This window comes from Centroberyx gerrardi, chromosome 24, assembly GCF_048128805.1.
Source record: "Centroberyx gerrardi isolate f3 chromosome 24, fCenGer3.hap1.cur.20231027, whole genome shotgun sequence".
In the NCBI taxonomy this organism is placed as follows: domain Eukaryota; kingdom Metazoa; phylum Chordata; class Actinopteri; order Beryciformes; family Berycidae; genus Centroberyx; species Centroberyx gerrardi.
Window position 1 is genome coordinate 11,549,756 of NC_136020.1, and position 25,832 is coordinate 11,575,587.

General features: G+C 41.1%; 1 protein-coding gene across 1 annotated transcript in view; it reads right to left on the bottom strand.

Annotated features, from left to right (window-relative positions):
• cacna1c (calcium channel, voltage-dependent, L type, alpha 1C subunit) overlaps positions 1-25,832 on the bottom strand; it is a 205,541-nt gene that overhangs the window by 20,663 nt on the left and 159,046 nt on the right. The window contains exons 13-34 of the mRNA XM_078281956.1: positions 25,176-25,336; positions 24,872-24,945; positions 24,447-24,598; positions 23,498-23,699; positions 22,806-22,926; positions 22,286-22,400; positions 21,274-21,391; positions 21,058-21,127; positions 20,372-20,504; positions 19,971-20,100; positions 18,283-18,342; positions 17,550-17,656; positions 16,913-16,927; positions 14,124-14,211; positions 13,575-13,682; positions 12,863-12,915; positions 12,481-12,627; positions 11,889-12,090; positions 10,809-10,967; positions 10,532-10,642; positions 6,969-7,052; positions 5,950-6,033 (exon numbers count right to left, since the gene is read on the bottom strand). Of these exons, the coding sequence (XP_078138082.1) occupies positions 5,950-6,033; positions 6,969-7,052; positions 10,532-10,642; positions 10,809-10,967; positions 11,889-12,090; positions 12,481-12,627; positions 12,863-12,915; positions 13,575-13,682; positions 14,124-14,211; positions 16,913-16,927; positions 17,550-17,656; positions 18,283-18,342; positions 19,971-20,100; positions 20,372-20,504; positions 21,058-21,127; positions 21,274-21,391; positions 22,286-22,400; positions 22,806-22,926; positions 23,498-23,699; positions 24,447-24,598; positions 24,872-24,945; positions 25,176-25,336 (2,494 nt within the window). The remainder of the gene's footprint in view (positions 1-5,949; positions 6,034-6,968; positions 7,053-10,531; positions 10,643-10,808; positions 10,968-11,888; positions 12,091-12,480; positions 12,628-12,862; positions 12,916-13,574; positions 13,683-14,123; positions 14,212-16,912; positions 16,928-17,549; positions 17,657-18,282; positions 18,343-19,970; positions 20,101-20,371; positions 20,505-21,057; positions 21,128-21,273; positions 21,392-22,285; positions 22,401-22,805; positions 22,927-23,497; positions 23,700-24,446; positions 24,599-24,871; positions 24,946-25,175; positions 25,337-25,832) is intronic.

Sequence of the window (25,832 nt, forward strand, 5' to 3'; positions counted from 1 at the left end):
ATTTTACTACAGGGGGAACTTTTTTTCTTACTACGGGGGTACTATTTTACTACAGGGGGAACTTTTTTTCTTACTACAGGGGTACTATTTTACTACAGGGGGAACTTTTTTTTTTACTACAGGGGTACTATTTTACTACAGGGGGAATTTTTTTACTACAGGGGTACTATTTTACTACAGGGGTACTATTTTACTACTGAGGTACTATTTTACTACAGGGGGAATTTTTTTACTACAGGGGTACTATTTTACTACAGGGGTACTATTTTACTACAGGGGGAACTTTTTTTTACTACAGGGGTACTATTTTACTACTGAGGTACTATTTTACTACAGGGGTACTATTTTACTACTGAGGTACTATTTTACTACAGGGGTACTATTTTACTACGGAGGAGCTTTTTTTTACTACAGGGGTACTATTTTACTACAGGGGTACTATTTTACTACAGGGGCACTATTTTACTACAGAGGTACTATTTTACAACAGAGGGTACTTTCTTTATTACAGGGGGTATTATTTTACTACAGGGGTACTATTTTACAACAGAGGGTACTTTCTTTATTAAAGGAGGTATTATTTTACTACAGGGGTACTATTTTACTACTGAGGGTACTATTTTACTACAGGGGTACTATTTTACTACAGGGGTGCTATTTTACTACAGGGGTACTATTTTACTACTGAGGGTACTATTTTACTACAGGGGTACTATTTTACTACAGGGGTGCTATTTTACTACTGAGGGTACTATTTTACTACAGGGGTACTATTTTACTACAGGGGTGCTATTTTACTACAGAGAGTGCTATTTTACTACTGAGGGTACTATTTTACTACAGGGGTACTATTACTATTATCAGGGTACTACTATAAAAGCGATACTATTTGATCAGCTTTTATTACGAGAATACATACACTAGAATATTGAGTGTGTTGAGGAGAACTGAGGTCCATTAAGGTGTGGTGGGAAGCAAAGAAGGAAGGAAGGAAGGAAGGAAGGAAGGAAGGAAGGAAGGAAGGAAGGAAGAAGGAAAGAACATGAGTTAGGAAGCGTGGGAAAGAAAGAGGGAAGGAAGGAGCGAAGGAAGGAGAGAATAATTTAAGTTGGGAAGAAAAGGAAGAACTGAAGAGAGGGAGGAAGTGCGTGTGTGTGTGTGTGTGTGTGTGTGTGTGTGTGTGTGTGTGTGCTGTATAAAGAGTGGTTGAGACTTGGTTTAACCCATGCTCAGTAGCATGGTTTGTGTCGCTGTAGTGTCGGAGAGAGACGGCCAACAATCCACTGTAGTCCGTCAAGAGAAAGCTGCCCAGCCTTTAGTTACAGAAAGGGCCAGCTGGGTCAATTTGAGCATAATGTAAATCTGGATTCGCTCCAGGTTCAAAGTGAAATCAAAGCTGACCCATGATAATTCTAGAAAATGGGTGGTTCTGTTCACTTTGAGTGCTCGGCGAACCAGAATCAAATTAAACTCAAATCACCCCACATCATATTTCTCCTTATGTTTTAATAAAACCAACATGAATCAACCAATCAGATGTTAGTGCAGTAGAGAGACTACAGTGGACTCGTGGCCCTAGAAGACCCATGCACGGAATGTAATTGTAACCAATAGAATTTCAGTAGAAAACACCAGTAGATTTTGAAATAAATACAGTCCATTCAGGCTGAACTGAAGTGCAGATGTGAGTTACTGTGACTGCCAGTATACTTGCAGCTCACAGCAGCTGTCAGCAGCTTATTTAAATAAGTATTTCATGTCAAGAACTGTTTTCTCACATTGCACGTCATTTTTCCGGGCAAAAAATTTCACAGTTCAGTAGGTAACATAGGTCTCTTGAAGACATTTTTATCCTAGAGTTTTAGTTTTGACACTAGACGAGATGTTTTTTCTTTTTCTCATTTTTAACTTATCTGTGTTTAAAGTGTAAACAAATGTAACGTACAAGTGGAATTTAATTTCATTTAATTTGTAGTCTTTAGAATTACGAATGTACCAGGACTATTTTGACTATTAGAATCACTATTCAAATACATAACGGATGATTTGTTGACCTCTCAGGTCACATGAAACGCATGAGAGACCCATGTTACCCAGCTTGCATTTCAGGTGAGCAAGCAGCACCGCAAACCAATGAGAAAGGAGAGAGAGAAAGAGAGAAAGAGAGAGATAAACATCCATAAAAGAGTTAAGTGCACTGAAAAAGGCTCAGAAAGAGAAGGAAAGAGAGGGAGATGGAGCAGAGGAGAGAAGGAGGAGGCATTCCGGAGAGAGAGAGAGAGTGACAGATAGATGCAGTCCATACTGGCATCGTCTGCAAGACACCGCTCAGAGCAAACCACTACCAATCTGTTCACACTAGTTCTACTCAAACCAAACCAAAAAGTAACAGAAATCATATAAGATTTAAGAAGCACCCGCAGGTTGCTAGGCAGAATTGGAGACCCAGAATTAAGGAGGGATTCTGATTTGCTGACCACAGAAAAAGAGCAGCTAATCTATGCCAACGAGCACCCTCGTATTGTGGAACAAAGCAGCAGGGTGGGTGCGCTCAATGGAGATGTTTTGGCCGTTCAATGTTTACTAAACGGAAAGTGATGACTTTTAAAATGTTGGCCTGTTAATGCACTTCACCATGCACTTAGGAATGCAATGACAGAGAGGCAGCTGTTGGCTAGCTACTACCATTAGTTTACATTAGCATTACTCAATATGTTAAAAAAGCATTCATTTCTGCTTAGCGCCTCATGAAATGCAGTGGCAGGCTAAAATTTAAAATGTCTTGGTAAAAGGGTCCCAGTTAAAAAACAGTCAGAGTTCTCACAGGATTGAAGTGCGGAGGGTTTCTTAAAAAAGAAAGATAAAAACATGGCAGTTCAAGAAAATTGCAACAACATTAATGGTAGCTTGGGCATCTCATCACCCAAATTATTAAAAACCACCAGAGAAGAAAAAAATAAAAAAAAGACTTGGGGCATGCCTTTAGGTTAGAAGTTAGAAAGAGAGAAAAAAAAAAGAATCAATCAGACTGCAAACCAATCAACCAAACCAATCAAACCAAATCAAAGCCATAATCCAAACCAAGGTATTAAGTGCAAAGTCAATGACCTGTATAGATGACAAAGATGCATATCTCTGGCCCAACGGTATAGTATAACCATCAGTGGCTATATATCATCAGTCTGCAGCAGAAATCTGATATCTCAAATAGTTTTTTACAATGTGACAGCTTTTATTAAGCGTCTGTCTGTCTGTCTGTCTATCTTGTATGACAATCTTGTAAGCACATTTTGCTCCAAGATCATAGACAACCTGATGAGAATTCATTGTGAAATGCCAAACCTCAATGGACGCCACCAGATAAATTAGTTGTCTGCAAGGCAACAGCAGAATATACAAAATTTTAGCGATACTATATTCCCTAAGGCTAAATTTCTGTAATAACTAGGTAGAATAATTGGATAAAAAAACATAGAATTGCTATGCACAGTCTAGAAATTAGACTGGTGTCATTCATAAGCAGCTTTGTCAACTCTCATGGGGACAGATAGATCCCCTTTCTAAAGGCAGGAAAACAACTGCCAAGCTCATACACCCCTGGGATACACTAAGCTGATTTGTATGCCTGACCAGTGCCGTCTGAGGTGAAACTCGCACTGCATTCCACCACAGGGGAACATGCCAGTGTTCCAGTGAGCATCTCTTTCCTTGGTTTCATATCCTCAAACCTGCGGTATACTTACAGTCGAGGAGGTGAGTGTACTGCAGCCAACTCTATACACGTGTCCCTGTTGCAATTATCTGTTTTTCATTGGAAACAAGTCTAGAATGGATGGGACATAGCCAAACACTGACGTAGCTAACAGATTTGTGTTTGGGAGGAGGGCCAAGGCTATAATGCACACAGTGCCCACCAAAGAAAAAGGTAGGTATACCAATTATAACTGTAATTACATTGAGCTACAAAAATGCCTCAAACTGACCTCAGGCTGTATGTCTACCACATACACATATCTATATGCAGGTTTCAGTATGTTACGTGGGCGAATGGTAGCAAATAAACTGAAAGCGTGTGGACTTTTACAACCGTACCTATAAGTCTGCAGTGGTTAAGCTGACAACAGTGTCTGTGGATATACAGTAGATGTGAATAGGATAGCTTTATCATGGTTTACTTTGTGATAAAGCATTGAAATGGGAGCTAAATTAAGCAATGAGAATCTATAAGTAACAATAAAGTACTGCGATCAAATGTTGTGTCCACAGGAGTGAGATGCAGTATGTTTTAACTGCTTTGTAGAAAGCAAGGAAGGCTGCTATTGTGTGCCTCTATGCTGTACCATGGAGTTGAAAGGTTTATGAACTGACACACAGACAGTATATCAAAGATAGACTGATGATATAGTTTCCTACAAACAACTTGTATTTATAAGTCACAAACATCTCTTTCAGAATTTAACGGATGGAAGCTTTTATAATGTGATGAGAGCAGTCTAAGAACCAGATGAAAGTAGAAGAGACGATTTCCTTCTCTTGTAAATCAGCTCAAAGAGCGACACTTAGCCTCTGTTAATGCTAAATGAATAGAAGTTGTGTCCAGCCATACTTTCCCTTTAACATGGTTCTTAGACTACTGTCTTGGCAAAGAGCAATTTGAATATCACATGAATAAAACAGCAATTATCCCTGAAGTGTAAATACGATAGACACTCAACATTTGACTTGTGTTTGGGATATTTGGCTTAGCATACACAACTGCATTCTCATTCAGCTCCACTGTTGACCATAGGCCCTTCACGTCGATAATAAATGAATTCATACATACATTTACATAAATTTCACGGGTCTGGAGTAAATCCATTTATGGATCAAATTGTTCCCCATGTCTGCACACTGCTATTGTCGGACAAAAATAAAACACGCAACTGCAACTTTGGTCTTTTCCTTTTTCTCACTTGAATTTAAAGTTTCCATGGTCATTTATGTATTGAGTGATTTTCACAACCGTCGGGTCAAAACAGCATTGTATAATTTCAAAAATGCACAAGAGAATGAGAAAATCTGCATTCTTTTCTTCATTCAAGAAAATCCTACTTTCTGCAGACACGTGGATGTTGTCCAACAACATATACCAGGCCTGGATATACCACCTTTGTATCCGTCATGCTATACAGTGTCAATCATGCCAGGGGAATGGACAATATCCCTGTGGCAATGATAAAAGATCAAATAAAACCAATGTGAAACCAAACCAAGTGCTGAGACAATGCAATAGTTTTGGTTCTATTGACAAATGCAATAGTTTCTGGTGCTATTGATGCTCAGCAGACCGAGGCATAAATACCTATCTGGGGCAGTTTCAAATATTAGAAAATCCATACAAAACACTAGGAGCATTATGAAAATCAAGTCTTGTTTGCCGCCTTGCATGCTGCGCTTTTAGCTTTTTACATTTCTGAAGATAAACAGAGGGGGGGAGGGATGGGAGCATTCCCTTATTAACATAAAAGTTGTTTTGCAGCCTCCATTGTTTACATTAGATTTAAATGGATAACTGAGAGGGAGTAATGATAATTTTACCTCCACTCTACTCCCCATGTTAAGTTTGAACCAAACGACCCCTGTCAAAAGGCATTCAAATGTCGAACAAGTTCAAATTGAGCGCATCTCAAAGTTCCCTAAGCATAATTTTAAATATTAGTGTTTAATAAACAGTTTTAAATAGCAGAAACCCTTTCGAGGGCAGCCTGCTGTGTTTTGATTGCCCTACATCTGGCCGTTTTCACTGCCAAACTCATTCAACCGTCTGTTGAGCTCAAATCTGGCACAGCTGAAGGTTCCTAATCATTTGAAAGCATGCGAGATAGGTATCAGTCCTCGGTCTGTTTGTGTGTGTGGGAATGGGAGAGCAGGCAGGCAGGAAGGGAGGGAGGGAGTTGGACTACTTACGTTAACCTCAGTGATCGCTATGTCAACAATGCTACCCACAACTATCAAGGCATCAAATGTGTTCCATGCATCAACAAAATAATGCTGCATAGGGGTGGAAAGAACAGAAAAAAAAACAGAAAAAAAAAAGGACAGAACGTAAGACATTTAAAAATGGAAAGAACGGAAATTAAAGGAGAGAGGAGAAAAAATAAGATAAAAACTGTTATATACATGAGAGCTGGAGTTTTAGTTTGAGGAGAGAGGGAAAGAATTGACAAATTAAATGACAAAAAAAACAAAAGAAGGAGCAAAGTCTGAAAGAGATGGACAGCAGAGGAAGAGCAGCGGCGATCGGTCATGCTTGTCCATGAGAGGAAAATGTCAACAACAAGAACAACAGTAAACAACAAATTGCAACAAAATCACAACCAAAAACGCCCCTGTTGCTGCGGTCAAAAAATGAAAGGCGTACAAGGCTGTTGTGATTGGTTAGTGAGTTAGTTTAGTTAGTTAGGGAGTCAAACCTGAGGACATGTCACAGTCTGGTGAAAAAAAAAAAAAGATTTCTCAAGAACCCGGCAACATTTGAGGTATGGAAGAAAGAGAAGCTGGTATCTTTTGAGAACCTCAGAGAGAAAACCCTTGCTTTTTGCAGCTAAACCCTGTCCCTGTTGCTTCTATGTGTTCTTTAGAGAACCCAGGAAGAAGCTCGCTCTTGTTCAGGAACCTTTGTGCGGCTGTGGGGTCCCCCGAGTGGCAGCGGCCATCTTGGATTTAAGGATGGGGGGAGAGGAGAGGGAGAAGGAAGAGGAGGAGGAAGACAAGGAATAGAGAGGGAGATGGAGAGAAAGGAGAGGCCACAACATACACCAGAGCATGGTGCGGGACACAAGATATAGCCACAAAGGAGAGCAGAGTGGCAGGAAAAGAAAAAGAGGAAGAGGGTAGAGAGTTCAGAAGTTAGAATGGAGACAGAGAGAGAGAGAGAGAGAGAGAAAGGGAGAGACAAGGAGAGTGAGAGTGGGCGTCGTACTTACGTTGATCTCACTGAGAATGACGTCTATTATGCTGCCAATTACGATGAGGAAATCAAACACATTCCAGGGATCACTAAAGTACCCCTACACAGGATAAGGTGAGCGGGGGGAGGAGGAGGAGGAGGAGGAGGAGGAGGAGGGGTAAGAAAGGTAGGTTAGAAGGAAAACAACATCTGCTGCCACCTTGCAGCCCTAATAGGTGGTATAAGACTCAATTCAGCCACGCTTGATGAACAAGCAAACGAAAGGACACGCTTTAATTCCAATTTTAATGAACAGAATTAACACATTTCCTTTGCATTACTTGTTCATCAAGTGCAGCTGAATGTTCCCACTTGTTAAGGACGGCGGGTTAGATCGGCGTTATTAAATTCTTCCACCTGCGCCTTGGGGCAATTCTGCATCGCTGTGGCAAGTGATTATACTTAAAGCACACTTTGTTTACTTTCGTTATTGCAGCCAATTCATCATCAGCACTGGTACAAAGTGAGCATTTATTAAAAGCATCTACACAGCTTCAGGCCAAAACAGTATTATTTAGGCTGGTAAAAATAGCTTAGATATCATCTGTACTTTAGCAGCGGAGAGAGCACATCTTATAAAGTTAAAATGAAATTGGGTTTGTATTTGATGCACATGAGTTGGGAAAAAAATCAAAGCTTGCAGTTCCACTTATTGGTATGGATGCTAACTTCCAGTTTAATGGAGAGTGATGTGTGATCTGCTATGTAGCAAAGATACAGTCAAAAGTACATACTTAGAGTGACTGACAGGGATGTAACTTGGGGATTTTGGCCAATAGCCTGGCAGGTGGCCTTTCACGAACATTTCCATACAATCTAAATTAGATCCCATTCAATGATGGCTGGTGAGGATAATTTTCCACTAGCTTACTCTGAAATTTAGGCACCGCCAGCTAGCACGCTAAAGATATTTCCATATCTGCACCAATGCTATGCAACAAGTTCAGATGAAACTGTTAGTATTTCTATAAGGCCTAAAGCTGGTGGGGGAAGTTGAAGCAGGAAAAGTAGAAGGATCACACTGGAGAGTCTGGATGTATGGGATGTGAGCCTTGAAATCAGTTGAAATCATTTTTATATCATGTTTGACACTCACTATACATCCATATAGATTATCTGTATATTTCATATTGAATAACAAAATAAACCCTGAAGGTAAAATTGTATGTACCAACAAATCACACCGAAAGTGTTTTGAGCATCAAACAGGCTTGAACTGCAGTTAAACTGACAGACAGATACAGAGGGAAGCAGAGAGAGGATCAATCACACTAATCCATATTAAGCCTCCTCTGATCCCTCATCAGCAGCTGAAGTATCATCATAACGGCAAAAACTCCTCTAGGCACAACTCATCTGCACCATGGGCATTATGCAAATGTTACAAGGTATCCTCGGAATCTATTTTTAATGGAGCCGTTTCCAGGGGGAATGATAGGAGTGTAAAACCAGCGCTGGCATTAGTATCCAAATGTTGATGTTTAGATTGATTGAATTTATTTGACGATCTCATATTTCTGAATATGAACGGTTCTGCTGACAGCTTAAGAATGTGCTCAGTTATTCAGAACAATACCATGCAATAAAAACACAGAACATTGAGAAACCCGTATGACTGTAGCTGTTCCCAGGGGAAAGCTGACACCTGTTGAGAAAGTGAAAGCATTAGCATGGTGGTTGTCATTGAACCCAATGTCGCTGGAGCCGTTTCCAGGGGGAGTTTAAGGATGTAACATTTCAGAAGTAAAGGCATTAGTTAGCTGCTCCTCTCCGTTTGTGTCGGCTGTTCAAAGGAAGAGTTTATTAAAGTCAAACGTGGCACATCCTCATGTTGCAAACCACTCTGAGTTGATGGATGAAAATGCCAACCTGAATGTCACCTCACTATCAGCACACAGCGAGCTTCACAACAGGACTTATTTGCCAGGAGTCTCCTTTATTTCTGAGTTCAATTTAAAAGGATTATTACTTTGAATAGGTTGAATAGGTTTCCTTTTAGGTTGAATTGGTAGTCCTGTATAGCTCAATAGTTAGAACACCAACACAGTCAGGGTTAGGGGTTTCAGTCCCACTGGCAGTTTGCAATCATTCATGTAAATAGTTATTTTCACAAGTCAATGTTATGGATCTTGGGATACGGGGCTGTAAATAGTTATTTTCACAAGTCAATGTTATGGATCTTTGCTGCAAATTAAAGACCAAATCAGATGCATCGATAACAGGGTGTTTCATTCAAAAGTGAGATATCAACCATTTGAATAAACGGACACCTATTTTACATCATGATTGTTAACACGTAATTATTTTTTAAAACCTATTTTAAAACCCCTGACTCTCAAATACCAATATTTTTGAGGATAGAATCTGTTTATTTCTAACTATTGAGTGATGAACTTCAAGTAAAAAAATAGCACATGGATTGAAATCCTTCACACACATTTGAGGATATTGGGTGTAAAGAACATAACACAGTAATTCATAAACCCAGGGTAGTTTGCATCAATAGTTTATCATTCTGTTACAACGCACTGATTCATTGTTTCATATGAACATGGTGTGTAAAAGTGACACTGATACTGTTGCTAGGTAACCTGGTGGGAGGGTTATCAGTCCAGCTGACATGCAATTCAAAATAATGTCTTAGCGAGCGGTTTGATTTGTCAAGCTCATTTCAATGTATTCATAATTCATAATGTTGCAGGTTTCAATAAATTTCAATAGTTCCAGACCCATCAACGTCTTTTATACACAGTCAGTGAACTGAATTATTGGGGCTGTAAACTGAAATAAGTCTTTATGCTGTTGTTGCTGTTGTCATTGTTTCAATATGATTTACACACAGGTGTGTAAAAAACCGTAATCAAAGCTGGCGGTCTGTTCTTTCACCTTATATTTATCTTTTGTGTAAAACCCATATTACAGCAGAGATACGAGCAAAAAAAGATAACCTAAGCCCCGTATCCCATTACTTTTGCTGCTGATTGTGCACACGGCTTTTTTTCTCTAACAGTACTGTAATAGGGGGATATATTCCCAGCTGTTAGTGTTTGAATAGCTGATGCACCAGGAAGCTCTAAGATCGGACCAATAAACCCACCCGGTTACATAGCAACAGCTGAAACAAGGAAGCAATGAGATTAAAATCCACATAATGCCATGCACTAATCATGTTTGAATACATAATATCTTGATGATCTTCTGGTGGAAATGAGATAGGGATTATGAATACACAATTCAACAACATTGGTAAACAGTTATTCATAATAAATGCGGTTCATTGCCTAGAATTTACTTGTGTATTCTATTCTGTTCTGTTCTGTTCTATTCTATTATATTTATTAGTTGTTTGGAGTGGATTTGAAGGTAATGATTTCAAGTATAGTCTAATCTGGTCTATTCTAATGTAATTGACTGTGCTCTATTCCCGAATAGAGGAGTGGACCTACCCTGGGTCTAAATGCAGTTTGAAGATAATCTATTTGACTCTACTGTACTTCATATTCTATTGTAGTGTGTTTTACTGCAGAGTTGTGAACGTACCCTGGGTTTGAAGGCGATGAGTTTGAGGATCATCTCCACAGTGAAGAGTCCAGTGAAGAGCATGTTGAGGATGTTCATGGCATCATTGAAATTGTGGGTCTGTCCATGATGCTGCAAAGTGAAACACACACACACACACACACACACACATTGTATGTTAGTATGTTATGTTAGTTTGACTTTATATGTGTTAGTCTTAAGCTGTGTGGCGCCTGTGTGAGTGAACCTGCATTTGTATGTGTGGGTGTGTGTGTGTGTGTGTGTGTGTGTGACTTACCTGCATGGCCAGACAGATGGTGTTGAGAAGGATGAGTGTGAACATCAGGTACTCGAAGTAGGTGGAGTTGACCACGTACCACACCTTGTACTGGTAGGGGTTCTTAGGGATGTAGCGGCGCAGCGGCCGCGCCTTCAGAGCGTACTCCACACACTGACGCTGTAGGGCACACACACACACACACACACACACACACACACACACACACACACACATAACAAGTGTGAGCATGCACAAAAGTTCACATTTGCATTTAACTTTTGTCTGGTGATGTGGCTTTCTACCTCGTCATCGGACTATGTCTATCTCCAGGAAAAGCTGTGGTACTGTCTGTTGACAGTCTAAGAAGCCAAGTTCATCCCAGCCAACACTTCCTTCCTCTCTCTGCACTTCCTTGCTCTTGCTGAGACATGGATCATGGTGGAGAACACAGCATCGGGGACTCTGCCCAGCTCCTTCTTAGAGTTTTAGTCGTCTTCCGTCTGAACTACTGCAACTCCCTCCTGGCTGGACTCCTGAAGCACTTCAGCCCCTACAACTCATCCAGAATTCTGCAGCCAGAACGCCTCGTGTTCAGCCTCCCCAAATTCCCCCATGTCAACCCCCCGCCCACCCGGTCTCCACTCCTCTCCCTCCTGCCTCCCGAATGATAGAGTGACCTTCCCACTCCAGGCAGAACAGCAGAGTCACTCCCTTTCTACCATTGTAACCTGAAAACTCATCTCTTCAACACTTCACGCCCCCTCTCCCCTCTGAATTAAATCCTCCTATACCATATCTCTACTATGTCCTCCTCTACATGCTCTTATATGCTCCTGTCTTGAACAAATATATACACATACACAACCAAATACATGTATTGTGATTATGCACACACACTTGCCTGCACACACATTCATACAATATATAAAACATTTGCAATCAACAAGTGTAATAAGGCACTCTAAAAAACAACAACAACAATTCTGTGGTCATAAAAATTAAGAAACACATTCACAAACACATCTTAAAGACACAGACGCATATGGACATTATACACACACACACACACACACATACACACACACACACACACCGTACCTGGTTCTTGTCCAGCTCACAGTTCTTGTACTCTTGCTCTCCTTGCTCCTGGAATGTGACGATGACGAAACCGACGAAGATGTTCATCATGAAGAAGGCGATGATGATGATGTAGATGATGAAGAAGATGGAGATGACGACGCGGTAGTTGTAGATGGGCCCGATGTCCTCGGCGTGGGAGTCAATGGCCCGGTACAGTAAGCTGAGGGAGGGCAGAGAAGGAGAGGGAGACAGAGAGAGGGAGGGGAGGAAGACAGTAAAAAGTTTGATTGAGACAGAAGAAGCGGGGGAGGAAAGGATTGGAGGAAAGAGAGAAAAAAGAAGGAGAAAAAAGGGATGGGAAGAAGCAGAGGCAGAAGAAAGAGAGACAATGGAGGATGGGGAGGGAGAGAGATTAATGGAGAGAGGCAGGAAGGATGGAGGGAGGTAAGGAATAAGGGAGGTGTTACAGAGGGAAAAAAATTGAACTATTGAAAATATATGCTTAAGAGATATTAGTGTGCAAAAGGGGCACTTTTGATTTTGTTGATGTTTCTGCAGGTGCATCTTTCAACTTTTGTGTTTGTGTGTGTGTGTGTGTGTGTGTACATACCCTGGCCAGCCCTCAAAGGTGGACACGGCAAACAGAGCCATCATGCCTTGCAGGACGTCATCGAAGTTGAAGTCGCTGTTCTCCCACTGTCTCTGAGCTCTTTCTGGCTTCCCCACGTCACCGTCCTTATACATGATGTATGAACCCCTGCAATCACACACACACACACACACACACACACACACACACACACGAACACACGCACACACATACACGAATACATAAACATATCAAATGCACAAATGTATTTTACACATAAACACACAGATAACTCTTCCAATAGCTATGCTATATGAGTGCAATTGACAGGAAAATGTCCTAATTAAAATCCTACATGTGGACAATATAAAAAGATAAAGACGTAGATGGAGCGACCTCTTACCTGCACTGTGCCTCAGTCTGTTTAGAGGTGTCTGTACAGTAGAAGAACTTGCCCTGGTGGACAAACATTTACTTTAACATTAGAATTTACAACATATGGGGAGTTTATATGTATGAATTTGAAATAGTTGACTTATATTTAGTAATTGGAAATTCATTTCTCAATATTTCAAAAATAAAGATGATTATATCATCACCATTGTTGCTATTTCGTAAGGCCTTAAGACAGCCATCAGATAGACAACCTCTACCTTCATCTATCCATCATTCATCCATCATTCCATTCGTCTTCCCTCCTGACCATATGCTGCGTTCACATCACATTGGTTTTACTGTAAATATTAGCCTCCTGGTGGCAATTACATGTAGGATGTGGAAATTTTTGGTAGCCTCCGATATCGCCCACTTGGTGACATGAATTGCGGAAGTGTGTCAACACAGGCAGCAGACATGGCAGCGGATCCACCGATGTTGGCAGTCCATATCTGCTGCTGTTTGTTTATGGTTGATTCTAAAGTAACTTGTTAATGACAACACAACACACCAATTGACCTTACGATCCACATCTTAGATGTGGGTGTTCCAACGAGTTAAACAAGTCGTATGAACGAGATGTCATCATGTTCTTCTGCTTCTCTTGATATGATATGAACGCAGCATTAAAGAGCTGCACAGTTCCCATTTCCCTCCATCCATCCATCCCTCCTGTTTACCTTGAACAGTTGTACTCCGATACAGGCGAACATGAACTGTAGCAACGAGGTGACGATGACGATGTTGCCGATGGTCCTTATGGCCACAAACACACACTGCACCACGTGCTGCAGAACGCAATAAAAAAAATAGTTAGTGAGTGTGTGTTTGTGTGTGTGTCTGCATTTTAGGGGTGGGTAAAAATTGTATTCAGTATAAAATTGCAAGACTTTCCCCCAAGACACTGCATTAATATGCAGACACCAAGCATAATCTTTTCCACTTTACAATGCTGTTAAGTCTACATAGTACTGTTCGATCAGATGATGTTTTTGAAGATGAAAGGGGAAAACGGTTCTTCAGAAAGTGCTTGAAAGTCTGAAGGGGTCTTGATTTTAACCACTGAGTACATGTATGTGCAAGCGTGTTTGTATGTGAATTTATATGTGTGTGTGCATCTATGCATGAGTGCGTACGGTATCTGTGCATGAGTCAGAGTGTGTGTGATGTCTGCAGGTGCATGTGTTTTATATGTGTGTGTGTGTGTGTGTGTGTGTGTGTGTACTAACCTTTAGTCCCTTGGCTCTGTTGATGGCTCTCAGCGGTCTGAGCACTCGGAGAACTCGGAGTATCTTCACCACATTAATGGCACTGGACCTGAAACACACACGGATATTAACTACTGACCTATCAATCTGATACAACAAACAGACAGACAAACAAACAAACAAGCATGACATGACAAAGATGACAAAGAAGTTTGATTTTCAACACATCCTCAGGAATAGGACAACACACATTAAGGTACTTTTCAACAGCATATGTGTTTGGTTATTTGCAGATACAAATGACAAAGCATTTAAGAGAGAAGTAAAAAGAAATGCAAACTGTATGCGTGAGACAAAGAAGCAAAAGAAATTAAGATGATCATGGCAAAACTAAAATGGGCGACAGAATCTAAAAAACTCAACGAGGAGAATGGTACAAAAACAACAAAATAAATATCCAAGAAGTAAGGAAAAAATAAAATAACCTTAATTCAGGTGAATGTGAAATAATGTTTCAGATGTGCAATGGCAACAAAAGATTACACGTGTGTTCCTCTTAACACATGTTATGTTGAAAAGTAACGAAACGTGAGGTTTCAAACCACACACACTGGTTAAAAAAATGACAGGTTTTTGACGGAGAATTGGAAGAGGTGCAACACACTCTCAAAGAACACACACACATTTATTTGTCTAAAATCAGGTTAGACGGAAACACTGGGATTTCATTATAGCTTGCTATAATATGCACTTTAAAAATTGCTAGTAACTTAATTACACCATAATTATTTAGTAAACAGCAAAATTGTGTATTTTTGGATTGATGGTAGCACCTCTTCTCAAGGTGTTAGAGTACTGATTATCCCTCCAAATCAGGCTTAGTGCAACGTTACAAGGGACTGTTAGTAGTAGTAGCAGTCTGGGGTCAGTTTTAACAGAGGGAAAAGAGAGCATGGTTTCCCTTCTTTACATGAACTAGTAAATTCATCCCTCTTGTCAACAGCAGATTTTAGTGAATGAACGCATAATGGTACACCACACACAGACAAATACATACAATACATACAGACAAACACACTCGCAAACAAGTACAACACACATAGACAAACACAAAAACGAAAATAGGCATTTACAGGCAAACAGAGCGTTATTCTACTGTAAAAGAGTGTCAGTACAGACTGAAGGCCACAGAGAGTGACCTTTACATCTAAAGGAAGTGACTTAAAAGAAAAGCCTTTTTATACAGTCAAAGGGTGTGAATCAAATGAATACCTTGACATTTTGAATTTGACAGTTATACTGTTGGGGAAAAGCTTATACATTGGTCCTTCGGTTATCTTAAATATACTCTGCTAGTATTTTTTTGCATTCCTAATTGAAATCAATGGGCACCAATAGCTACAAGCTAACAATCAAGCTAGCAGGTAGCTGTACCTTTTTTTTCAATGAGAAATGCTAATGACAGTTATCTGAAGAACAAATACACAGTCGTGTTCCCACAATGTGACAAAGGCATAAGGAGGGAAAAATAAGTGAAATTCAAATGTCGATGTATCCTTTTAAGGGAGTGATTTAAAGGGAGTGACGTTACTCTCCTCCTTTTGTATCAGGGAGAGATTTTGTCACTGTTAAACAGAAGTGATTTTTAAACAGAAAGTAAAGAAAGGACCCATTGTGCAAGTCAAGAAGGACTTTTTACACGGGAAGTTAAAGTTTAAAGGCAGTTAAAGGTAGTACTTAATATACCACGGTCAAATCAGCAGTGAAGATGCTTTCTATTGACGGTACAAACGGAAACCCCCGGTGCTCTGCTTCATGTCTCATCTCGGAACAATTTGAGTGTTTTTCAGTTCAATTTGCCACAAAATCTTGCCGAAAACCTATTTTTAAGTGGACTAGTAAGGGACAAATTGAAAGAGAGAGGAAAGGCCTGTCCTGGCCTGGGGGCTTAATCTCAGTAGAGAGGGAGGGAGGGAGAGAGGGAGAGAGAGAGAGTGAGAGAGAGAGAGAGAGAGAGAGAGAGAGAGAGAGAGAGAGAGAGAGAGAGAGAGAGACAGAGACAGAGACAGATAGATAGATAGATAGATAGATAGATAGATAGATAGATAGATAGATAGATAGATACTTTGTTAATTCTTGGGTGGCAATTGGACTACAAAGCAGCAACAATGGCATGATGGAGTAAGAAATTAAACTGGCCAATAACAAGCAGTTCACAGGGTCTATTGAATGTAGCGCCGATGGTCACTATCACAGTTCATTTGACTGTGATATATTCAAGGAATATCCCACACACTACCTTTAACGGGGAAAACCACTGAATTTTAGCATTCACGTGTCATTCCTATGGCCCAGGAGAGCTAAATTTGCCCAGAGACTAGAGAGCAGAGTTTGCCCCGCCCCCAAATCTATGACATCATACAGATGAACAACTCCACTGACAATCAATTGGATGGGAAAGGTGACTACAGTATGACAGGATAATTTTCTGGGAGAAGATTGCCACGTCTTCTGGTTCAAAAACAATAACGCTACAATTGGAACAAAAAAAAAAAAAGGTAAGCATCCAGTGTGTTCAGGAAGATAAGTCACCCATTCATTGTCAATGGAATGGCACTAAACTACGCCTCTTGATGGCATCAGTCTGGGCTCTCCTGTTTCTCACTTTTAGGGAGACTTGCTTATGTCCACAAATATTAGACTAAACTCTCCAAGGCCATAGGAATACCAAATCAAAAGAGTGACTTTTTTGCACAGTTAAAGTGAGAGTCTGTTAAAGGAGTTATTAATACGGACTAATATGGACTTACGTCGAGTAGTCTAGGCTATTAAGCATCAGAGACAGAGAGTGTAGTATAGCATATTAAACAGCAGAAATATCACAGCATGTCAAGGAGATATTAGCTATTAGAAACAGAGAATTAAAACATATTTAATAAACAGCATAAAGAGAGAGGAATGGGAGTAATGAGGTGTAAAGTTGTTAGAGAAGAGAGAGAAGTGTGAAGCATAGGTCACGTTCCAAACCAAAACTTTCTGCCCACTTAGCCGCTTGACAGCTTGATTTGTGTGTTCTTGCTATTGGAAATGTTTCAAACACTAGTCACCAAGTGGCTGACTGGTCGCTGTTCTCTCTGTCAGCCCTCCAGACCCACTGACCAGCAGATGGCAAGTCATTTAGCCTTCAGTGTCTCAGCTGTGTAACTAAACAACGCCTCTGAGAGCGAATGAACGTTGCTGCTGTAGCTACAGGTTGGTGTGGGCTGGGAATGCTTCCAAATGACGTTGGTAATCTAAATGCACGCTGTCTCAAAACTCACTTTAATTAAAATGCAAAGGCAGTGAGTGACTGCTTCTGAGCTTTGTCAAGCGTCGAGTGGCCAAGAGATCTGCTAAAGATCAGACTATAAAACCATGGTACATACTGTAAAAAACTACTGTACTCACTGTATTCCAGAAGAGATGAGGGACACGCTGACCACCACCAGGTCCAGGATGTTGAAATAGTTTCTACAGAATGAACCTTTATGGAGGAAGGCTCCATAGGCTGTCATCTACAGGGGTCAAAGTTCATATTTAGGAGCCAAAGAAAGAGGTCAAATCACTCACAGTCTTAGTACAGTACAGAGGGAACATTCATGAAGCAACATGTAGAGGGCAGTGATGCTAAGGACATGATGCACTTTAATTTGGCTTTACTTCTAACCCCGAGCAGAGAGACCTGGATTAAATAGTATCTGCATAGTTCCTGGTGTTTATTTTAACCTGCTTTGAGTGCCAGATGAGAGGGGTCTGCCACAAAGGACACATCCCATGAGTACTAGAAAATCATATGAAAATCAATCCAGTGTATTTTTCTGTGATTGACAACTTTTATCTGGCACTATCTCCTGATGCCGTAAAAATTACAGACCAGCAAAATTTGCAGGTCTGTAAGCAGCAGAGCCAAATATTAGCAGCAAAAACTTTAATCTCGCAAACTTCAATCCCCAAGTGTAGAAAATGTTCCATGAGTTTGGGACCAAATAAAACTACAAAGAATGCATACTGTAGCAAACTGTCAAAAAACAGAGATATCACGATAAAATCAACCAGTCTCTCAATTCCTGATAAAGAGATTTTTTAAAGATAGAAGGATCAAGCAGGGCATTAATCCTATGTTGTAAACATTGAATATTACCTTGAGGATGATCTCTATGGTGAAGAGTCCAGTGAAGACGTGGTCTGCATAGCCCAGGATCTGAAACCACAACATAGAGCATCACAATGTTCAAGTTTAGGGATAAAACTACAGTAACAATGCAAGACTTGTCCCATTGGTCACCTTACCCAATACGAGAATTGGTAACAAATTCACCTCTGTGTCTCTGGTAGATAGCTCTGTCCGGTGTGCATGCTAACGCTTTAGCATACAGTATTTTAAGTAATCGTAGGTGATTAGCATTATCCAAAGTATGAAGATAAACCTTTTAGTAATACAAAGTTGGTATATTCTATGGTTTGCAGATTCAGAACCTCTGAAAACAAAATCTCAGTCTTCATCATTAGTGAAGTGCTGTGAGAAGAGAGATATTCTGCCACTGAAAGTAGTTCCAAAGCATTTTTGGAAAATTTTATGTATTTCTTTTACCAATCCCTAAAACAAGCCTAGCAAGTTTAGACGCATGCCATTAAAATTAACTTACCATTTCTAATTTTCTAACTTTTAGGATAATGCTACTTGCCTTTGATTACTTAACACATTGTATGCTAAAGCATTAGCAGGCACACTGAACAGAGCTATCTACCAGAGACACAGAGATGATTTTGGCACTAATCCTGTCATCACACATTGGGTAAGGTGACCAATGGGCCAAACTCCCAAAAAGTCAGCCAAGGCCTTTAAGGTTAAAGCTGAACATAGAGTCGACTATAGCACAGCTCTGGATCTGAAACCACATCGTACAACATGGTGCTGAGGTTTAGGGCTAAGGATAATGAACACAGGCTAGACTTAAAATAGACTTAAAAAACAGACCAGAATGTGAAAAACAGGCTATATTATTTTGTTTCAGACTAAGGTTAATTAAGGTAGACTAGACTAATATAGAGCAGCCTATACCATAGCTAAGGAAAATACAATAGAACAGATCTTTATTAGCCCCCTGGGGGATTTTTCTTGCCAACAAAGAGGCGAAGCAATGTACAAAAACAGACACAGTACACACAGTGCTCATTCATTACATTAATTAGACTACAGTTCATACATTCATTCCGCAAATTACAGCCGTAAACACTAAACAATAAACATACAAACAAAAGGCTGAGGCTGTATCAGCGTGTATAACCAGAGTGCAGAGACATCATAATTACAAACAGCAAATATTTTGGTGATGAGCATTGATTTTAAGGTTGAATATAGACTATAGAATATAGCCTAGAATTTAACAGGTGACATTTCTTACACTTTCAGCTTGGAGCCTTAAAATAATTATGGGTGTAAATTGATTCAATAAGAGTTAATACTAATAACAGTACTTAATATAGAAAGATTCATGTTGCCTTATGAGTACATCATTGCAAATGCTATAGTCTTAATTTGCCAGCCTGGTAAACTAAAAGCTAAATAAATGCAAAAGCCTTAATAGGCGTCTCATATCTTCTTAACATGAAGTTAATCACAGCTATAGTACTCTGGAGTCAATCTCATTAAGTATAACAGGCCAGTCACAATAAGCCTCTTGCTGTCTCTTTCTGCTCCTCTATACGTTACTGTTGGCTCTAATCCATTTAGTACAGAATAAATGCAGAATGGGCAACTAATGATGGATACAATGTTTGTGTGTGTATGTGTGTGTGTGTGTGTGTGTGTGTGTGTGTGTGTGTTACCTGGTTTCTGAAGGAGTCGTTCTTGACCGGGTCTTCTGCTGCCAGACTGATGCTGCTGAGCAGGATGAAGAAGAGGATGAGGTTGGTGAAGATGTTGTGGTTGACGATCTTATGGCACAGCACCCTGAATCTGGAGACAAAGAGGGAGAGAGAGAGCAAGAGAGATGCAGAGAGAATGGCAATGTTTGTGAGTCTTTTTTCATCCCCTCAATTACATGTACAAAAACAAAGGAAACTCCAAAATGTGAGGGACGATGGGAGACAGGAAGAGAGAGGATGGAGAGAAAGAGATGGGAAAAGAGAGAGGGTGATGAAAGAGAAGGCATAGAGGGAGAGAGGAAGATGGAGAGACAGAACTACAATGTCTTACTTATTGGTACAAAAGGACTTCAGTTTCTTACTTGTTGGTGTGGCTGAAGATGAAGAAAGCGCGGGCCTCAGGCATGGGAATAGCCTTCTCCTTCAGCTGAATGTCGGACAGCGGCCGCGGCCTGGGACCCACTGGCATCTCTGGCTCCTCCTCCTCATCCTCTCCTAATGGGAGGGAGGAAGAGGAGAAAAAAGAGGAGAGGAGAGGAGAGGAGAGAGGAGAGGAGAGGAGAGGAGAAGGTGACTTAATGTGTCTTAATGTGTGTTTTACTGCATCATAACTATAGGTGCCTCAGCACAAGGTCACACAAGGGAATGATAGCACCTTATTAACATTTAAATAACAAAATAAATTAAAACACCATCAGTGGTCATCTGTATGCATTTACATATTATCTGGAAGCAAGGGATGAAACATTTTTGTTGGATAAAAAAGTCGAAATAAATGATGTAGCTCAGCCGTATGTAAAAGTCTTGGTTTGTGTAACAACGATGAGTCATTTACACTAATTTCTCACATCCTATGCTGAGATGAATCATTTCATGGGAAGGTATAAATATGCAGCACACTGGGTGAGGTGAGAATTTTTCTTAATTTGCGGTAAAAGGTCACATGGGACCTGCGTACTTGTTGGCAAGGTACAAATTCTCATATTTATCTATTCATTCATCCATTCATACATACACACATCTGGTTTGTGGCTGGGCTGTGTGTTACCTATGTAGTCATTGGCAGGATAAGGATTCTTCTCTTCACTCTCATCTCCACAGTAGTCGTCCATGTTGATCTGCAGAGGGAGAGAGAGAGAGAAATACAATCATCCATCCATTCATTCATTTTTCTGTCAACATACCCACTTACTCGCTTGCTCACTCAAGCACTCACTGAAGTCTGTCACTGCTTTTGTCTGTGCGTGCGTGTGTGTGTGTGTACCTTAGTAGCAGTGTTGGTCTCTCCGTCAGAGGTGATGGACTTCAGCTCTATTTTCTCCTTCTTCTCCTCCTCCAGAGGAGGCTTCTCGTTGTTGTGGCGCTTCTCTGGACTGGCCGTCCTAGGGAAGGAGGGAGGGAAGGAAAACGTCTTTATCCTAAGTGCCTTCCAGCATTGTCAGTGCATGTGTTTTTAGTAAGGGTGGCCCAGTGGGAACGGGACCCCTAACCCTGGCAGTGTTAGTGCCACGCTCCACCACTGGGTTACACAGAATCACATCCAATTTAAAAAAGCTGTGGACTCCAGTCTTTTGAACAGCTAAAATAGAACACCAGAAAGACAAAACAAACAGAGATTGTGTCTTTGGTGATGGGCTGTATTTTAACCACAGACAGTGGGTGTGTTGTTCAAATCGAACAAAGAGGATAGTGGGCAGGCAAATGGTTGTTTTCCATCACAATTTCTCCTTAAATCAATAGCTACCAAGAGGGAGACATTTAATAATTTGTGCCAGTGAGGGGAACGCCATCACCCTTCAGCTGCACTAAAAGCCCAGCGGACAAATTACCTTTGTTGGCAACGAGACACTAAAAGTATCCAATAAAATTGGTTTGGGAGGAAACTCAGTGGGACGTATAATGATAATGCTCAGGCCAGCTCTGTAGAGCAAACCAGGCTCATGTCAGCCTGTCCAAAAAATTGATAATACGTTATAATTGTCAGGCTTTTTGAGTACATTGATTTTTCAGATGGTCAAGGATTCAAGTCTTTCAGTACCCTTGAATACCTCGATGTTATACTGATTCAAGTAAGTAGACTTCATGAAAATCCCATCCAGGACACTGTAAGCTTAAACTCTCCCTTAATGCTGTGGGAATTGGCCAAACGCTCCCTCTCCCTTTCTCTCTCTCCCGCTGTCTTTTCTGTCTCCGTTTTCCTCTCTATATGTCTCTGCCTCATCTTGCTCTCATTTCCCCTGGTTCTCACTGTCTGTCTCTTTCTCTTTCTGCATTACCTGGCCAGTTTCTTCCTCTCCTTCTCCTCCTCCTCCTCTTTCTGGGCAGAGGTCAGGCTCTCTGCATCGGCCAGGTTGTCAACGGCGATGGCCAAGAAGACATTCAGTAGGATGTCTGGTCAGGGAGGGCGGGGTTAAGGAGTGACCAATCAGGTTGGAGCAGCATATTTGTGGTTGGCTTGAAAAAATTCTGGGTGGTGTAAGTGATTAATTAGTGATCTTTATTCATCATCATTCATGAGAACACATTCTCTGTCAACTCGCCTGGTTAAATAAGGGTTGGAAATCAAATCCAAATTAATTCAAATTACAATCAATCACATTCTCATTCACTTGATCGGATCAAATTGATCAAACCAGAAAACAAATGCTTCTGTCAATCTTCAATTTGTCTCGGATTTGTCATGTGTCGATTTTTCAGTGCTTGTCACCGTTCATCGCCCCTCCCCTCCCCTTCAGATCCATAACACCCAGTGTGTTCTGCAGCTGTCCCAGTTCGCCCTCAGCTGTGGCAGGATACAGTTTCCGCAGATGAAGAGGATGATGAAGTAGATGCAGACCAGCATGCCGGGGAAGGACGGTCCACCGTACGCCATGATGCCATCATACATCACAGAGTTCCAGTCCTCTCCTGTTAGGATCTGTAGAGATAGGTAACCCAGAATCAATACATTAATAATCAATATGTGTGTTTAATGATCATATCCAGACCACAGTGCTGCCATTAACCCGTCAGAATCTACAGATATACTCAAAAAAATGGCCATCTTAAGAAGTCATTTATTAGTCACATATTCAGTCTTAAAATCTTTTTTTTCTTAGAAAAAGTGAAAACTTCTGCCAGTGGGGTGAGATAATTCTACTGTTACCAATGTATTTTCACTTTTTCCAGGATTTTTCTAAAAAGGTGTCACCTTCAATCAAAGTTGAGTTCATCAACAAGTTGATATTCATTGGAAACAAGTCACATTATCTCACCCCATTGGCAGATCTTTCTTTTGCTTATTTTTGGAAAAATAAGATTTTAAGACTCAATACTAGATTAAATGACTTAGTAAGATAGAGATTTTTTGCTCTGTACAAGTAGAGGAAGAGAAGAGACAGATTGTAATTTCATGGACACAGATTGAACTGCCAGAAACAAAAAATGGAATATAGACATAGATGAAAAAGAAAACACAGCTACAGAACAACACAAACTTTTATCATTACCTGGAACACAGTGAGTAGAGACTGGGGAAAGTTGTCGAAGGTACTGCGTCGTGTCTCGTCGAAGTTGAACTTTCCCCCAAAGAGCTGCATGCCGAGCAGGGAGAAGATGATGATGAAGAGGAAGAGCAGGAGCAACAGGGAAGCGATGGAGCGGACGGAGTTGAGCAGGGAGGCCACCAGGTTGGACAGGGAGTTCCAGTATCTAGGGGAGAGGCATCAAGTTAAGACTGAACTACAATACCCATATTGCAATGGGGTTCTCCTCTCACACACACACACACACAACCATGTTAGAACAGGATTTGCTGAGATGGACAGAGAATTAATGTTCATTGTACAATAAGAATGCAACGTTCAAGTTTTATTTTCCAGACTACTTCTATTGATTGCCTCTTGGACTTTTCATAACAGTCGTTTTCTATTGACTTTTTTGCCCTCACACGGGAGCTAAGCGTGTACGAGACCCTGATGTTAAAAGTCCTGTTGTACACGACATTTTCTGTTGATGCTGGTTTCCTGATCGCGTCCCATGATGACTTTGATAACGACTTTGTTACTTTTATATAGGAGGTAACCATGCACAACAAGAACCTGATGTTAAAAGTTCTGTTGTACACCTTTCCTATTGACTTTCTATTGACTTTGACGGCCCGAGAGAGAGCGCGCGTCCCGGGGACATTTGATAACACAATGGTTCCTATTGACTTTCATTGCCCAGTAGTGCTGCACAGAACACAAGTGTACTGTAGCGCACTGTGTAGTAGGTGACTTTCAACAGTGTGTGTGGGGTGGGGGGGGTATGAGAGTTTATGAGTGTGTGTATATAAGTCTTCCTGTGTGTATGTGTGTGTGTACGTTTTTATGTATCTGCTCTAGTGAGTAGAGTTAACGCCCCTGAGGAAGGACAGAGGGATGCACACTCCCTCTGAGCAGCACTCTGTTGTGTTACCTGGTGATTTTGAAGATTCGCAGCAAGCGTACGCAGCGCAACACCGAGATACCGAGCGGAGACATGATCTTGGTCTCCACCAGAATGGTCTCCAGGATTCCTCCACACACCACGAAGCTGTCGAAGCGGTTAAAGAGCGACACAAAGTACGCCTGAGGGGGAGACGAGAGAAGTTCAGTTAACGGGTAGCAAGCAGAAGAGAACAGAGACAGAAGATTAGAATTCACACAAACTTTTTTGCAGTATGAATTTTGAGAAATGCATCATTAAAATATGCAAATAAAGTGACATCTTGTTCAGAAAAATTGTGACTTTAGATAGCAGAAGCTTGAATTTTTCTTGGTTGACGAAGTGAGTGAGTTATTTGTGTTTTAATGTGTTAAAAACCCCATGGTTGTTGTTGAACTGTGAACTTAGCCTCCTACCTGTAGGCCCAGACTGTACATCTTCAACAGCATCTCACCGGTAAAGAGAGCCAGTAACACCTTGTTGGCTATGTCTGGAGATGGAGGGAAGGAAGGAGGGAAGGAAGGAGGGAGGGAGGAAAGTGGAAGAGGTTGGAAGAAGGGAGGAAGGAGAAAAGGACGCAGGGAGAAAGACAGAAGATGCAAAAAGGTGAATCTTTTTGCTCTGATCAGAGAGAAAAGAGGTGTTCATGTAGGTGTATGGGTGCATGTTTGTGTGTGTGTGTGTGTGTATGCGCACGTGTGTGTGGGTGTGTGTTTGTACCTTGTACGTCGGTTAACCAGAGCGGCTGCTGGTGATGCTCGGAGGCGATGGTCAGAGTGTTGAGGAAAACCAGGAAGATGACCAGCCAATAGAAAACCTGCGATTTGACCGCCGCCCGGCACTTCCTCCTACACAACCTGTTCCACCTCCGAGAGTACCGACTGAGGAGAGAGAGAGAGAGAGAGAGAGAGGTAGGGAAGGAGGGCGAGGCGGAGAAAGACAGGAGAGAGAAGAGGTGGGGAAAAGAGAGCGGTAATGACAGGAAAAAGAAAGACAGAGGGAGAGCGAGGGGGCGAGGGAGGAGAAATGAGAAAAGAACAGAAAGAGTGATCAAAAGAGGAAGCGGGGGGACGGAGCGAAAAGACGAACAGAGGGGGAGAGAGAAGAAGAAAGAGTCAATTAGTTTGTCTACGGCGTAGTGATGACATCACCCCTCAGCCCGTGGTTGTCTGTTGTTTGAGAGGAGCGCTGTGGAACAGAGTTAGTCATCCTCAAAGACGTTTCACACCAAGGCAATGCCAACACGAAGAGCTTTGTTCCAGAACGAGATAGCCACCATTTGGAAAAAAAAAGAAAAAAAAAAGGTACACCTACTCTTACAAGATGATTGAAAGCACAAATTTAAAGTGAAATATGGTGCGTTTTGATTCAGACTTC